At 28.2% G+C, this 17,302-nt stretch overlaps 2 protein-coding genes across 4 annotated transcripts in view; both read right to left on the bottom strand.

Annotated features, from left to right (window-relative positions):
• Ranbp16 (Ran-binding protein 16) overlaps positions 1–6,378 on the bottom strand; it is an 11,255-nt gene extending 4,877 nt beyond the window's left edge. Inside the window, exons 1-12 of one of the 2 annotated variants that reach the window (XM_033347385.2) lie at positions 6,140–6,378; positions 4,644–4,881; positions 4,415–4,569; positions 4,118–4,342; positions 3,168–4,038; positions 2,806–3,091; positions 2,587–2,731; positions 2,356–2,503; positions 2,120–2,279; positions 1,617–2,019; positions 1,370–1,532; positions 63–140 (exon numbers count right to left, since the gene is read on the bottom strand). In XM_033347385.2, coding sequence (XP_033203276.1) covers positions 63–140; positions 1,370–1,532; positions 1,617–2,019; positions 2,120–2,279; positions 2,356–2,503; positions 2,587–2,731; positions 2,806–3,091; positions 3,168–4,038; positions 4,118–4,342; positions 4,415–4,569; positions 4,644–4,881; positions 6,140–6,154 — 2,887 coding nt within the window. In that variant the 5' untranslated portion in view covers positions 6,155–6,378. The remainder of the gene's footprint in view (positions 1–62; positions 141–1,369; positions 1,533–1,616; positions 2,020–2,119; positions 2,280–2,355; positions 2,504–2,586; positions 2,732–2,805; positions 3,092–3,167; positions 4,039–4,117; positions 4,343–4,414; positions 4,570–4,643; positions 4,882–6,139) is intronic. The other variant, XM_033347386.2, reaches the window with a different exon arrangement.
• A 1,383-nt stretch (positions 6,379–7,761) lies between these two features.
• On the bottom strand, positions 7,762–16,826 carry slmb (beta-transducin repeat containing E3 ubiquitin protein ligase slmb). 2 transcript variants are annotated; one of them, XM_033347398.2, is made up of 9 exons: positions 16,688–16,826; positions 11,951–12,185; positions 11,669–11,855; positions 11,149–11,605; positions 10,657–11,030; positions 10,497–10,575; positions 10,232–10,418; positions 10,114–10,161; positions 7,762–9,969 (listed from the first exon to the last, which is right to left on the bottom strand). In XM_033347398.2, the coding sequence occupies exons 1-8, from the start codon at positions 16,739–16,741 to the stop codon at positions 10,151–10,153; spliced, it is 1,584 nt and encodes a 527-aa protein (XP_033203289.1). In that variant the 5' UTR covers positions 16,742–16,826; the 3' UTR covers positions 7,762–9,969; positions 10,114–10,150. The 2 variants fall into 2 exon arrangements, with proteins under 2 accessions (XP_033203289.1, XP_033203290.1); XM_033347399.2 differs by having other exon boundaries at positions 10,265–10,418.
• Between the last annotated feature and the right edge of the window lie 476 nt (positions 16,827–17,302).

Here is a 17,302-nt window from a genome sequence, read left to right as displayed (position 1 = left end):
ATATTAATGTAGATACATAAGCTAAATACTAGTAAATAGTAGTAGATACATGAGATAAATACCTTTTTGATATAATTGTTTAAATATGTAAGTCACAATATGATCAAGTGTTGCGCAACAACCAGTACAGACCATTGTATCTGCAATGAAGTTTTGTTATTTATATTTCATATTTTATATTTATCTGAAGTAAAATAGGAACTGTTAAATAAAAGTAACCATTAAAAGAATAATAATATAAAAAATATATAAATATAATCTGTGTCTATCGTGGAATTTAATATAGAAACCTACCTTGAAAATAATGTAAATTCTGTAAAATTATTTGTTCACTTATTATGTTGGCTAGTTAATTTATCAAAACACAATTTTACTTATATATAAAAAGAGTTAAAAGAATCTGTCATTATAAATGATGACTTATTGAATCAAAACATAATTTTTATCAATTTTGAAAAAGTAAATGAACAAACAATAATCATTCATATTTGAAGTATTTGTTCGTTGTTCATAATTTTGCATGTTATATATTGAATGGAAAACAAAGCATAAAATGTAAAAACAACACATAAAGATTAGTAAATTAGTAACTTAACTTATGACTATGAATAGTAATATATTTTAGTAGCATGCCAGCTGTGCGGCTGACTATGTGTGCTAGACCCTATCTGTGCTATGTAATTTAATTTTAAAGAAATGAAGAATTCATAAGTTGTTTAATACAACATTAAAAATAGGAATAAAAATTTGAAAAAGGAAGAAAAAGAAAAAGGCAATAGAACAATAGCAATTAGGGTCTAGATTCTACAAACTCCAATCCTCTCATTGCCTATATGATTATGATGATTCAATCATTCTCCTTATATGCATAAATATTACTCAGCATACATTTGTTTCTGTAATTTCGAAACTATAGCAGTAACTAATATACCTAAATGCAGGTTTACATTCCAAGCAACAATGCAAAAAGCAAATAAACATAAACAAAATTAAACATTCTTATTAACTAATATTTCTCCCGATTTTTTTATGCTTCATATTTAAAATCATAAAATTGTATTAATATCGCCAAATAAGAATTCGAACATGCATGATACAAGATTACTTATGTATATATATATTTTTTCATTAAAAACAAATCTGATATATATACTATTAAATTTTGTTTAATTGCGATTGAAATCTCTACTATACTTCAATTATAAGTAATTATTCATAATTTACTAATATTTTACTGAAATAGAATATAAAATATTTAACAAACATTTTTCTTATAAAAAAGGAATTTTAAATGATTTGGGTCTTATAATCCTGTGGCATGGCATAGAGGATAAGAGAATGATAATAAAATAGAATCAGCCGCACAGACCTGTATAGTAGTCTTTTTGCGCACCTAGTGCTGTAAGCCCTTCACTGATGCTTGATAGAATGTATAAGAATACTCTCGGTTCCAAAGTAGAAAGGAACACCATGTGATCTTGAGCTAAACACTCAAGTAACACAAAATATGTTGTAGATAATTTCGGATAATCCTAAAAAAAAAAACAACAATATTAAGTTGTAAAATATCTATCTTTACATCTTTTGAATATGAACATAAGTTAATTGATGCATACCAATAAATCACTTTGTGGTATACTAAGAAGTAATTTTACAAATGTGTTGAGTGCATTATCCAATGCCTCGTCACCATATAATCTGAACACACCAAAATTTACGTAACTTCCACATAAAGCTGCTTTTAACATACTGAAGCATATACTTATTCCTTTAAGCTTTAAGGGGTATATTTGATCCTTTGGAACTTCAACGTTTAATATACGATTACCATAACTACATATTACTTTACTAGCTTCACGAAATAATAAAATTCCATTTGGAGAAGATGCATCAAACTGTAATCGTTGACTCCTATTTTGTACTAATTCAGCAAATAATTTTAGGACGGGTGTAGTAACTTGTGGCTCATAATGCCACAATTCCACAGCATGTAATAAAATCGGTGTATAATTAGGATAACTATGTGTAAATTAAGGTACTTTACATTTATCAAAAATTAAGGCAAATTATTATTAATGACTCTTAATCATTTATCAAATTATATTTAAAAAAAGGATACATCCAATCAAAGAGCATCATATAGGATGTTTTTGTGTTGAATGCATAAGCTAAACCTCTTAAATCTCTTGCTAAACCAATCAATGCCTTTTTTGCTTCTTCTGCTGTAAAAAGTGAAGGGTCAGCTGGCCCAATTAACTGTCCTAGACTTTCAAATGCATCTATAGGTGGAAAACGTAAGTGTAAATATTAAATAAGTATGTAGTACAATTTTGGATACAAAAAAGCTTTTCATACTTGTTAAAGGTAACATAAATGTATGAAACCTTTCCTCATCTTCTCCTAGATCTACCATCAATAATCTTCCCAAGGATGTGTAAAACATTGATCTACAACGCATTTCTGTTACAGCAACATTATTTCCCAAAAATGGAAAATGCTCTCTCTGTTAGTAAAAAAAAAAGAATATATACAATTTTATTCTTAATTTTTTGTAAGTAAATTTTACATATTTTTATATATACACACCGTGTGATTATTGAGCATAAATTGTACTTCCTCTAATTTTACAAGTTTACGGACACAACTATATCCTACAGATAAATCATTTAATAATTGTAATGTTTTTGAAATAATTTGTTTACTACGACCCCAATACTTCAAATTTGTTATTCTGTAAATGCAAAATTAAGATCATAAATCTTGAAATAGTATAAATAATATTCCTGAAAGTAACTTCCTACTTACATTTTCCGGATAAGAATACCAAGTACCATGGATTCGTCATTAACTCCTAAAACATCTGACAGTCTTCTATATACTTTAGAATTTTTTTGAACTTGATCACCTACATATACTTTACGAAATTGTTCAAAGAAGCTCAACATTGCTAATTCCAATTTCTCACAGCCACCTTGTGCAAGTCTTGAATCAGTCAAATTCATCAATTGGAGTACTCTGCAAACTAATTCACCATCCATTGCATCATACTCTTCATTGCTGTTAAATGTTACTTTTCCGCCAATAACACCACCTATTTTTTAAATATCAATGTAATAATTCACTATTAAACATGTTTACTTTTCTATATGATTTACAAATTTACTTACCTATGATATATACAAGCCAAGTGAGTTGACCCTCTTGTATAGTGATATCCATTCGTTGTGTTGGAGATGCTGTTTGTGTCATTAATTCTTGGTATGTCCTAGCAGCCTGATCAAAAAGTTGTACTAACAAAGTACATGTCTTTTGATATTCACACCTTACAATTACAGATATTTGCTCCAATTGCTGATGAACTATTCCTAAATCATCAAGTGGGTCTTCTAAACCCTCTCTAACTACTATTGCAACTGATTCAAGTCTTGAAGTAATATATGCATTTACAATTTCTGGAGTATATGTATTTAACAGGTGTGGATCACCTGCTTTTACATATGGCATGGATGATACCATTCTTTGCCACAATGTTAGTAAATAATGTAAACTGTTTGGTGCAAACTGCCACATCTGTAAACTTTGGATTGTAAATTTTGCAATTAATTGTATAGCTTCTGGGTAGTCTTTGACTAAGACCAACTCCCCAAGCTGAAAATTGCTCTTTAGCCTTGATAATAGTCTACAAAATTCATGGTAATTTTCAGGATCACTGAGACCTTGAGGGTTTTGTAGTATGTGTTTTATACCGCTAACTAAGTGTGTTAAAAATTGTGCCCTTTCTGGATTTGAAAATAAACTCCTTCTAACAGATGCTATTTGGACCAAACATGAAAGAGCCAAAGATGACAGTGAGTTAGGTAAACTATGATATAAATCAAAGAAAAGTTTCAGTGATGTAAAGTCCAAAAATACAGGTCTCCAACAGGTCGGAATTTGTACTGTACTAAGATCATCAGAACTTTCATCTGTTGAAGTCCCAATAAAGTCAAATGTCAAACAATTTTGTGCTAGTTTTAAAAGTTGTCTGATCAAACCATGCTAAAAAAAACAAAACAATAATAATAATATTAATTTAGGATATTATTACAAATACAGAAAAAAGTAGCAAGATATATACCTGTGCTTCATCATTAAAATTTAAGTTTTTACAATTTTCTCGAGCTGTACTTAATAAAGTATACGATAACCTAAATATTTCAAAAAGTTGTGTATCTCTGAAGTGGCTAGCAATTTTTCTATGTTTTGTAATAGATCTGGTTGCATCTGCATCCGACACTTGATTCATTTCACACGTTAGTTGAGAAAGTAATTGGACTCCTATCATACAGTGTTCTACCGATCCCTGTATATTATATCAAAATATGGTATAATTATGAAAAATAAACATTTTGGAACAAAGAAGATAATAACTAACCTGAAGAAACTTTGTTACATCACTGACCACATTTCTTTCTTTATCAATATCAAACCACCCAAACTTTGATATCCTGGCAAACAGTGTAACCAGAGCTTGTATTACAAAGTTTGGTAACTTTGGCTGAGTTGCTAAATAATTGAGAATATAATTTCCTAAAATAAAATTATAGATATTAGACCCAAGTATGTTTAATTGCGTTGCTTTATGATAGAATAAATAGACTTACGTATGTCAAGCCTCTGTCGTAAACTAAGTCCTGATGAACGGGAAGCCAATTTTGTCAAGGTAGTGGCTGCCAATAATTGAGCATATGGAGAATCTCCTCGATCAAGTAGAAGCTGACACTTTGTAAGCGTATCAGGAGTATTTTGAAAAGCAACAAGTGCTTTTTCAGCCTCTGCACGATGTGTAGAATCTTGTGATTCATACAACTGCTTGCATAGCAACTCCAGCTGCCGTACTTCCTGTATGTGATCCATTCTTAATGATATAATTCATCCCAAATAAACAATATTTCTGTGTAGTTATTTTTATTTTATATACTTCAAAAATATTATTTTACTTCCCAAGTTCTTTAATAAATTTAATCACTTATTTTGGATATATAAAAACTGTCATTTAAATATTTCTCAAATACATTATAACAAATAGGCAATACTTTAAAATCATGTAATTTATTTATAATATATTTTTATTATTAATATCAACAAACATGATTAGTATTTTAAAAAATGTATCAAATTAAAATTTTAAAAAGATGCATAAAAATATTAAACTAATTATTATCTATTAACATTTTTTAGAACTAAAACAATACAAGTAAATATAATAATTATAAACCTATAGATATTTTCACTTTTTAAATACATAAATAGAAATTAGATAGGATTATAACAATCACAGTTTTATTCTATATTATAAAATCAATGTGATAATTAGTGTTTTTAACTTTTAGGCATTTTAGAGGTTACACATTTATTTAAATTTTATAAATGTACAGCACATATTAATTATCGGAATTCCAAACCGCCACTTGCTTAAAAAAATTACAAACGTATACTAACGTATTTTCATATTATTTTTTATTTAATCAAAAGATTATGATTAATAAAAAAGACATTTATAACTAACGTGAGATAAACAGTACGAGCTAAGTATAAAGTAACAGAAAAAACATCTTAGTTTATGTTATAAAATTAAAGTGGATAGGTTATGCCATATTTTTGTAAGTAATTTCAAATAATAGTTTGATATCATTACGATGTAAACAAACAAAATTTCTCTTAAATAATAATATTCAAACTTAAAATTCAAGATTTAGATGATATTCTCATCCATTAATTATCTTTTGAAACTTCAGAACTATATCTACACAAAATAGTATTTACGAAAACAAGGTTAAAGTTTTACATATCGGCTACATGATTTTGTTCGTACAACAAGATGTCAATAAAGCTAAAGCGGGAAAATCTATTAATTTATGATTGCATTTTTATTGACAGTGCGATAAAATTATCACTATGGTCCGGCAACAAACAACGTAGCTTCCAAGAAATACTTAAGTTTCCCAGCAGCAAAATGTTTGGGACACACGTCGACACCACATAACTTGCAACAGATTTACCACCGGCTGGCTTACCACACGATTTTTGAAATCACTTCATCATAAATAACTCCACTTTTTTGGTTGAGGTTTGCACGTTATTTTGATAGGTAACTCACCTGTTCGTCCGCCATTTTCGCAGCTTTGTATTATCTACAATGAAGGCAGGATCACATGCTTTAAACTCGACTGCCACAACATGTTATGTAGAAGCGACGTTTTCCTACATCGGAAGCATCAACAACGCCACCTTTATTAACAAAAGAAACAAAATTCATACCCGCCTACCTTACAAAGATGGAAGAAAAATTAAGCCAAATCTTCACTATTTTCATTGTAGAAATTACAAATAAATTACCGATTATATTACGTTAGAATATATTTAATTATGTTTCGTAATTCAATCGAAGAAACTACTTTGGTAATTAGTTCTGTCGTTGATCATTATCTTTGTCTAGTATTTATTATAAACAATAAAAATTTGATATTTATAATGTATTTATATTGTATAAAATAATAAAGAATAAAATTTTATAATAAACAGTATAGTATTCTTCGGTATAATAAAAAAAAAAGTAGGATAAAAAGTCAACAATTTGTAGTTATTTCGCGCGAAATCTAAACAAAATTTTCGATGAAAAACAAAATACAAGCGTATATTTTTTCAAATGAAAGATGCTGTGATAAACAATAATTTTATGGAGCTTTTTAATATGTAGTTATAAAAGATTTCTAGTGTTTTATTTTTTGGATATATGTATCTCATAAATAATTTTTTGAATAATTTTTATAAAACGTTCATTACAAAAATAAAAATTTACAATTTGCAAGAATTATTATAAAATTAAAAATGACAAAACATGAAACATATTAAATGAGACAATGCACTCCTTGAAACTAAATAATTTTTTGAACAACTTTCCAATATTTCAAATAATAGAAAGATATATAATAAAATAGATATCGTTGTTCCTTTTGTAACAAAATTATACATAAATAATTTGATAATTGTGTTATATATTTTTTGTTTTAGTTTGAGTTTTTTGCAATAGTATAATGACATGAAATAAGAAACAATTGGGATTGGATAAAAAGTGACTTAATGATGATTTATGATTGACTATGCATCTAATTTTTGTATACTATGTAGCATTGTGTTATGACGATATATAATGCATAAATAATAAAATGAAAATATAATATTCAGATTGGGGCCTTTTCTTGCCAAAGTAATTTCTAAATGTTCACAAAATTTTGTAAAATTTTATCTCTGTAAAGCGAGTTATTGTAAAGTGATGCGTTATTTCGTGCTGTTACTGTTTCGTGCTGTTAAAATCTTGTAATATTATATATATATAATGTATTCAAATCTGGAATAATGTAAGTCATAATAATCTGACAAAATTTATCAGGAACTGTATTGTGAAATACTAGTTAGTTTTAACGGAAAATAATTAAATGCAGGTAACAGATCGACCATAAATATTGAAAATGTTACCTAAATTTGTAATGCAAATATTAATTTTATCAGTATATAATAGCTTTGATCATTAATACTAGCATAGTACATATTTTTCCAGTAAATTTTGTACATTTAAATTCAAAAAGATTACAGCTTCACTATGTTTATAAAAAATATGACATTTCAAAATAAATTTTCTATTAATCACAATCTGATTTTGACGAAAATATGTTAAATTTAAGGGATAGTGATGGATATTGTTTCCATTAAAATTGCATCTTCTTGCATAGGTATTGTATTTCAAGTATAGCTTTTCCACAGCCTTCATATTATTCTTGTGTAATTAATTTCATACATGAAACTTTATGTTAATATTAACAATAAACATCACAATGTTTTCTTAAAGATACTTCTTGTCATAATATTATTTTGAACAAATGTAACATTCACGTTATGATCAAAACTAAATTATGTATAAGACACATTGTCGCTCTTTACGAAACTTTTAGAAATGAAATATCTCAGGGTTTTGTATTTTCTATCTTTAAATAATTATCATAATTACTATGAAATAAACAATTTTTTGTATAAAGAAATTTTACATATTGGATTCACCAAAGTATTTTAAGACCCCAATCTAAATAAAAAATATATATACTTATATTTTTACATTCCAAAGTGGAATCCAAGAAACAGCAATATATAATTAATACTACCTATATATGTACGTATTTAGATAGCTGCAATATAATGAAGTATGTGCTTATAAAGAGATTATCTTAATAACTGTCACAGCTACACTATTTTTCTCTATTGTGCTCTATGTTTTTCATTAAATTTTATGAATTGAGAACATGCTGCATACTACAAAAGTAATGTTTGCACTGGAGTCCCATATATACATACCACAAAGTTATAGAAAATTTTTCATGCCACCATTCTAGCTTAAAAATCACAATTCTTTGTACCCGATTTGACTACATGCAGTTCATAATTTTGCATAATATGTTTTACTTTTAATGTAAAAATTTGTATAATATTAGAATAATGTACAAGTACTACTAAATATACTATCTGTTACTTATGTAATGCAAAAGTCAAGTAACTTGACATATTTTATCTGTAATATTTAATTCTTTTCTTTTTTCTTTTTTTAAGCACATATTCACAATTTAATTCTCATGCAAAATCTATGTTGTATAAAATTTAAAATATATGTATTGAAATCAATATCAAGGATTACATATTTGTAAGCTTGGCTTTGAATTTTTCAATGTGGTCAAAATATCGAATTACTGTCGCAATATTTACTGAAATATATATGTATATATATTTATATATATTACTATTTCGTGAAAAATTTGAGAAGATATCATTTTTATTCTATTATTCAATATATCAATAAGTAAACATATTTTTCTTAGTGCTACTACTACCATAGGAATAAAAATAATGTCGTTGATAGCATTTATAAAATCTCGAAAATGACAATTATATTTTAACTCATATAATATTGTTCAGAGCACACTTATAACTTATAATTGAAAATGTGATGTAGCTTAAACAAAAGTTGAAACATATGATCCGAGATCATTAGTCAAAACACAATAATTTCTTCACAGCAGCTAAGATTACCTCAGAGTCACTATATTGCTTTTTTATGAATCAATATTTACATCTCGGTATAATGAAACTTTATATTTTAAATGCAAATGGTATTTTATATCAATGACTGTGCAGAGGTTATTAGCTTTCCATTTACTTTTCATTATATAATATAAATTTCATAAAATTAATGTCCATGGAAACTACTATGTCTTCGATTAACGGCTGTACATTTATAATACTAAACATGGGTATAGTAATTCACATTAGCTAGATTTAAAAGGTAATGAAATATGATAGTTATAATAATCCTTCCACATATCAAGACTTGAATGTCCACATTCACACCAGATAAGTACTCCAATCAAACGGCATTTTACAATCTCCTTACTATAAATTAATTACATTAAAAAAAAAGAAATTATTAATTTACTATAATACAGCTACCATCTTATTAAGTGTATCCAGCCTAAAAACGTTTTCATTTCCTTTACGTATCGTAAGTCTTTTTTTCATAGTAGTAGGAAAGTGGTCAACTTCTATCATGTCATAGAGCGTAGAAGAATTCCAAATATGGCCAAAGCAAACAATTGTTTACATCCATGGGATGTATTTATGTGATTTTTAATTATACTGTTCGTTACTAAACGCAGTGCGTCAAGCGCATATAAATTAATTCGTAGTTTTATCTGTCACCCCATATATATCCTATTATTGAGAGAATTTCTTTTGCTTTTCACAGCAAATAATAAACCAAAATCAATGACCGTGTTTTGCTGAGATTTTCTTTTTTTTTCTAGGCGCTGTTCACACTGGACACTGATTCTTCATTTCCTGCGTACACTACCGTGAACACATTGAACTCACTCACTAATCACTTGTCTGAAACAAACATACGAATATAACATATCTCTAGAAAGTATAGTAACAAGCAACAAATATTTTATAATTACGAAAAAGAAAGGAACGCAAATTTATAAGCATATATGAGTTTATCTTCTATCTTAAACAGTATATTAAACTTACAATTATATCACAATGAAGGAATATTCATAGGGATGCGTCACTCAAATGCTATAAAAATAATTCATAACGTTAGAAAATATCAAGTACATGGAACAAAGATCTTTCTCATCGTACTTACGAGATGGAGATCTAGTATCAGATTGATTCACACCTGATGCATTTATTGCTGCAGGCCCACAGGATGATACAGATCCATTTGATGGATTAAAATTGAGAAAATCCCATATTAATATTGTATCATCGTGCGACGACGATACTATCTGGAACTCATCGAACTGAAGACGAAATACACGACCTGTGTGTTCCTATATTGCAGATATAACTTATTACTATTGAAGCCTTTTTATAGAACAGAATAAAATAAAGTATGTAAAATATCTCACCACTAATGTACGTATACAAAGCGAGTTAGTTAGAGCACGTGGATCTAGTGCAGCCACCAAATCCCATACTTTAATTTTTCTATAACATAAAGCAATAAACATGTTATTGTAATACTGTAAAAGACAATACAACATACAATTTAAAAAATTTTTTACTCACCCATCATAAGCTCCACTAACTATATGCTTGCTATCAAATCTAATACATCTGACCAATTCGTCATGTCCTTCTAGGACGCGTAAGCACGCACCACATTCAATATCCCATAATCTGATTGTATTATCACTGCTACCACTAACTACTAAGCAGTCCTTATATTGCAAACACGCTATACCCCGTTTATGTCCATTTAATGTTCGCACAAATTCGCAAGTAGATGTTTTCCATACTTTAATAGTCCTATCACCACTAGCAGAAACGATATATTTTTCATCAAAATCAACAACATTTACTGCTGCCCTATGCCCCACTAATACCCTTCTTAATGCAATTTCCGTTTGTGATGTCATATCCCATACAGCAATTGAACGATCCTAAATACAATTAACAAATAGTTATTTTTTACAATTTATGAGATATAAAAATATATTAATTTAACATAAAAAAATGATGTATTAAAATATAAGCTAAATATATAAAAAGTTTATTGACCTTTGAACAAGTGACCATCATGCCATTATTAAATCTGAGATGTAGAACTGCCTCACAATGGTGTATCAATGTATTAACCATTTCTCCAGTATTAGCATCCCAAACTCTTACAGTGCTATCAGAGGAACCAGATATTATTGCTTTGTCATCATACTGTAAACATAAAACAGAACCAGTGTGTCCTGTTAAGACTTTAATGCACTGTAGTGTACTTCTGTCCCAGATTTTAATTGTATTGTCTCTAAGACCAGAGACAATTTTTTGGTCATCATATTGTAAACAGTAAACACCTTTTGAATTTTCACTTCTACAATTTATTCGTTGAAGATTAAATCTTCCCATTCTCCAATTGTTATCTATACTATCAATATCTTTAACTATTTTGGGATAAAGAGATCTATAGAAATTGTGATTTGGGTGGCTTTCCCCCGGCCTTGGCTTGAACAAATACTGAATCCTAAAAACATTAATAAATAAACAGATACCACAGAATGAGATTTCATAGAATGTATTAACTAACCATCCTCTCCTTTCTGCAAGACCTCTCCATATTGAATCAGTCCGAACTTTACATTCAATTAATTTCTTCCAAAGCATTCCTTCACTAATTACTCTGAGCCATTCTTTACATACTAATTCAGCAGCAATTAATGAATCAGCATCTAGATAGGAAAGAATACTTTCTGCCACATGGTCCAATCCTTTTTCTGATAACCGAAATATAAGTTATAAAAGATCTAATTTATATATATATATATATATTCCAACATTTAAATAAAAATATCTCGACAGAAATACTCACTTGGTAGTAGAGAAATAAAATCTCTCTGCAACATTGGTTTCAGATATGCATTGATGTGACCATGCTGATAGTGGCACATTCTTGTCAACAATTGTTCAACAAAGTTAACTTGTTCGGGTTCACTCCACTTCTCAAAGAGTTTCATACAAGTTTCCTTTTCTTGCCTATATTGCGCAGATACCCCAGATGGCAGTTCTTTCTTGCGAGTAGGATCATAAAGTATTGTTATTGGATACTGTAAAAACATTATAAAAATTGTACACATTATAAAGATTTTCCTAATTGAAAAAATATACTTTTAAAACATTATTTTATTTAAATTTAATTCAGATTTGATAAGAATGCAATGATATACCTTGATCAATTATACTGTAAATATTATATACTTTAAGGGATGCATATAAAGATACTCAGATATATTTTTTATTGTATATTTAAAAACTGTTTAATACATAATACAATTAAATCGTAATAGTTATAAGTATTATATAAAACAGCAGCAAAACTATTAGGTGACACATGTATTTTAAGATAGAGTGTGGTATCAGGTTCTTGACCTCAGATAGACTATACTATACAAAACAATATTAAACGCTCACAGAAATTGACGTTCAAACATGCAATTTGTCCTTTTTGAATCATGGTACTGTCTATAAATATAATTTATTGATGATCATGCTTTAAAATAAAATCGCAAATAAAATATTTAAAAATTATTAACTAAATACACAATTATTTGTAGCAAAATACAAAACAGTAATACTGTTATTTTTTTTATTTAAAAAATTAATTGCAATATTTGAAATTTGTAATAAAATTTATAATTAGAAGAAACGAGGAGAAAAGAAAATAACTTGCTACTTAATTCGTATTAGCGAACGATTTGTATAAAGAAAATTGCATCAACGGACCGTGACCTGCACTAATCCAATATTTCGTGTACGGCCTACTTGTTAGCGCTTGCCATTTACTTCTGGAAGCGAAAACTCATAATAAACGCATATCTTATTAAATATTTCGCAATAGAAGTTAAACATTTATACTTCAAAATTCAAACGATTGAAACACGTTTGCAACATCGTAATGGCAATAGTAAAGTTTAAGCACATAAAATATTGTGCTAAAACGATTTATCAAAATTAAAGCTCCTGATGAAGTTACAGAGATGAATAGGCAAATCCTGTCATGCAAAATAGTTTCACAAAGCAAAAGAAATAAGATAATCAAGGCAATCTTTTGTCTCTCACAAGAAAATATAATTCAAAACAATATGAATCAATAGCTGACTGAAAAAATTTAAAAATTTATTTTTATTATTTTTTATTTTAAATGTTCTTGTTTCCCCCGAAGTGATGGGTAGCCATCGACGTTCTAGCAGAAGAAGAGGTCTCGAATATGACAAATAACCACCATTTTGCAACAGATTTCTTAAAAAAAAATTACAAACTAAAATTAAACATTGAATTTGTATCATCCACAAAAATCTGAATTTTTCACTTTTTAATTACTTATAAAAAGAATTTGCAATTTTAAGTTATTTTTAGATGCCTCAAGATGATGTATTCCCGTAATATCATTCACCAGAAACTCAAGTTTGATTTTTCGCATTTCTTCAATGATAAAAATAAAACATCCATCAATGTGTCTTTTTATGAAGATCAACACACGAAACTCTATAAAATGTATGATTATATATATATATGTTATGATTATATATATATATATATATATATATATATATATATATGTAGTATATATATAGTGTATATATATATATATATATATATCATACTAGATATGTATATGATATACATATCATATCATATACATATATATACATGTGTGTATTGTGCATAGTATGATTCTTCGATTTGAGATCTCATGATCACTCGACTGTAAAAGGTAGCATAGCAACATTGAAGAGTCCTGGCGACCGAGGAGTACACCTCGATCATCTGAAAATGTTTCTCAGTACGGTGTTCCAGTATAACGGGATCGCGAACTCGTGTCGAATCTATGCTCTTTGTATCTCTTTGTCTTCGTACCCCTTACGTGTTCTCTCCATTTTAGCAAGTAGTCACGCAAAACGCGAAAACTTCCAAGTAAATGTATAATACAAATATTATAATAAATTTAAAATTTTCATAAAGAAATTAATACTAATACCACCTACATGTACTGGAATGCTGATAAAGCATTCTTTATTGGTTTTTACAGATTAATACGGTCGTATATAGGATGAAAAAATAATATTCTGATATCGATAACAGCAAATCATATTGGTCGGTAGTTCTTCGAAATACTATCTAACTTATTATCACTGGCATTCGCATATGCGCCAGATTATAAATAAAAGACAATCAAGAACGAATTGTGGGAAAAGATGTTCGTATACCTTGTGGTTTTTAGTGCTTTGTTTTTTATCGTTTATCAATAATAAATATCATAGGCATGTTGAAATCGATGCATGATACAGATTTACGTGTATGCACATATGATTAGAAAAATATTCTTAAACGTGAAAGTGAGACGCATCTATCAATAGAAACATAAAGTTTATTAGTGGAAAAAACCCATGAAAAATAATGTACATTTCGAAGCATGTAACAATGAACCACGGGAACGTTTCGAAATTTCCTGTCGTCCTTGATTATGAATACTTACGGCATTAAATTTCAGAACACTTTTTTGTCTCCATAAATATAAAACAAAGGAAAGTTCTAAGAACAATAAGTTTCTAGAATAAAATGTATAAAAATTCACGTCTCTTTGAGTTTATAAAATTTTATAAAGATCGCAAATTGATAATCGTGATGCATCACTTTCTCGTTATTCTTAAGTAGTTATTACCTTTTATTTTTTTTATACACATTTGGATATAAATAAAACGATAAAGAAAATTAAAAATGCGCATGGTAATGTAGTAACGACTGAAACCGGAATGATGAGTCACTAGCACTAAATAGAAGAGCAATACTTTTTTTCGGCAAGTCACGTACTTATAACTTGACAACACAATATAAAGTTCATTTACATCGGCCAACGGCAGACATACTTTAATAAGATATTGATAGATATAACTCTAATTATAATACAAATATAGTCACATATGTTTTTTTCTATCAATATAAACTCTATTAAAGATTATGTAAATGTGAAATATGTAGGAAAAAATTATATATTTTTGTATATATATACATTTGTATACAGCCTTATATTTGTATCTATATACAGAATAAAAGATATATTGATAAAAACGATACTACATAAATTCACAAGATCTGACGCAAGGATTGTAATCGATTCCTCTTTCTCTCTGGCGGTCTCCTCGAAATACACGTGTATAGTTTAAGTTAAACACAATACACGGATAGATCGTTATATCTTTGTATTGTCTACAAACTAATCATTCTATATTTTATCTTGAAGATAATTAATCATTATTGTAACAAATAACGCGTATCAAACAGAATTTCTATATGATCCCTGTACAAATTCTAAAGCAACAAATTTTTTTTAAATTACTCCAGCAGTTGAAAATAAAAAAGTGCAAATTATTCATTCCTGGACAGTTTTGGCTCATATCCAATTGTACGTATAAATCAATATCACTGTAACATTAAACGACAAAAATGGACAATAAAGATTAATCATTAATTTTTATAACGATTCGTAAACTCGTATAAAAAAATAAATTTAAGGGAATTAAACTGTAGATTCTACTCAATTATTTATAATACTGTTACGATGAGTGTAATGCAACTTAGCACAAAATTTAAAAAGGGGAGCTAAAAAAAGTAACGATTGTAAAAGAGGAGAAACAAAAGAGAAAAGGTAAAAAGGGAGTTAAAACATTGATCATGTAGTAAATTGTTTCCACTCTGCAAAGCTTGGATTATGTTTAAACGATCTATCCTTTGTTCTGACAACGAAGACAATCGTGTCCGGTCAAGTTTATGCTAGTTCAATAGTAACTAACTAATAATTTTTCGATCAAATATATGTAGCAACTGTACAATAACGTAACAAATTAAAAAATAAATTAGTAAATAACAAGTTAATATTACGATTTTCTAGCAATCTGAAAATAAAATCATTACATTTTATACTGTAAATATTCTTACTTTATGTTAAAAATTTACAAAAATAAAAAATTTAAGAAAAGGTATGTTCAAACAAAAGTAGTAATATGAATCGAATATACGAATAAATATTGAAATATTTATAGTAAAAATTTAATAATAATCATGCGATGGCATAGTAAGTATAATTTATACTTTGTTATGATTCTTGTAAGAATATATAAATATTTCGAGTCATATTGTTTAAGATATACCTGTGATTCTAATCAAATCTAAATATTTGTAATATTCTGCATATAACATAATATATACTAGTATTGATTTGATCAAATAAAAGAAATTAAAAGTGATGCAATCTTAATTTCCGTCAAGATAATAAGGTAACTGTCATTAGATGTACATAAATATCTTGATATAAAAGAGTTTAGAGAAATGACCACGATCATATATGACAGCACACAATTGTATTCTATAACCTCTCGTATACATAAGATATTTCTACAATTAATAATTTTCTTTGGGAAGTGCATATTAACAGATATAAGCTTTGCAGAAAATAACGGTCGATCATAAAATATTAGTGAATTTCTCCATCATAAGGAAACATAAGATGGCGGTAGGTTTCAGGTCAAAAATACTACTATGTGTTGCGTACCTGAAGATTCGTGTTTGTGTCTTCGATAATCTCATCCGTTTCCATGTTCATCATTTTCACACACAACTGGCACAATATAATTGATTCAGATGATACAACTGGATCAATTTAGCTGGAAAAAGTTCTTGTAAAAAGGATAAAACACCTTTTGAACACTAGCGTTTGACTATTCAACACGACTGACGACGCTCATGAGTCTTCGCCATGTACAGGAAGTTGAAACAACATTTCACCAACACAACAGCTCGTAAATAACTATGTCACTTCACAAATCCAAGAAACCTGATATAACGATTAATTTATATGGAAAATGTGTATTAAAATCCTATGCGTGAACAATATGAGAAATTTAATGTTAATCTTCTTCAGAAACGTACGAAATATCCAAATGAATTCCAAAATTCATCAAGATATATGCACGGCCAACCATCAAGATAAGAAGCTCGCGAGAAGCACTAACACCATTTTACACCACCGACTTCATCACTGCTTCTGTTTAACTTAAAATCAACTTGATGGCGCACCATACGCAAAATTTCCAAAATGGCGTATATGAACAATATATCCATCTCTGTTGTACCCGCGCATATTTCAAAAACAATATTTCGAACTGTT

The sequence above is a fragment of the Bombus vancouverensis genome, chromosome 15 (genome assembly GCF_051014615.1).
Source record: "Bombus vancouverensis nearcticus chromosome 15, iyBomVanc1_principal, whole genome shotgun sequence".
Lineage (NCBI taxonomy): Eukaryota > Metazoa > Arthropoda > Insecta > Hymenoptera > Apidae > Bombus > Bombus vancouverensis.
Note: the sequence above shows the minus strand (reverse complement) of the source record. Positions and strands in the feature narration are given on the sequence as shown.

Bases quoted from the DNA above. Each gene is read 5' to 3' on its own strand.
- slmb (XM_033347398.2), bottom strand. From the start codon at position 16,741: ATGATGAACATGGAAACGGATGAGATTATCGAAGACACAAACACGAAT. The intron at 11,606-11,668 runs GTTAGTTAATAC...TAATGTTTTTAG, and splicing joins CTTGCAGAAAGGAGAGGATG to GATTCAGTATTTGTTCAAGC. The intron at 11,031-11,148 runs GTCAATAAACTT...AATTGTATTTAG, and splicing joins TGATGGTCACTTGTTCAAAG to GATCGTTCAATTGCTGTATG.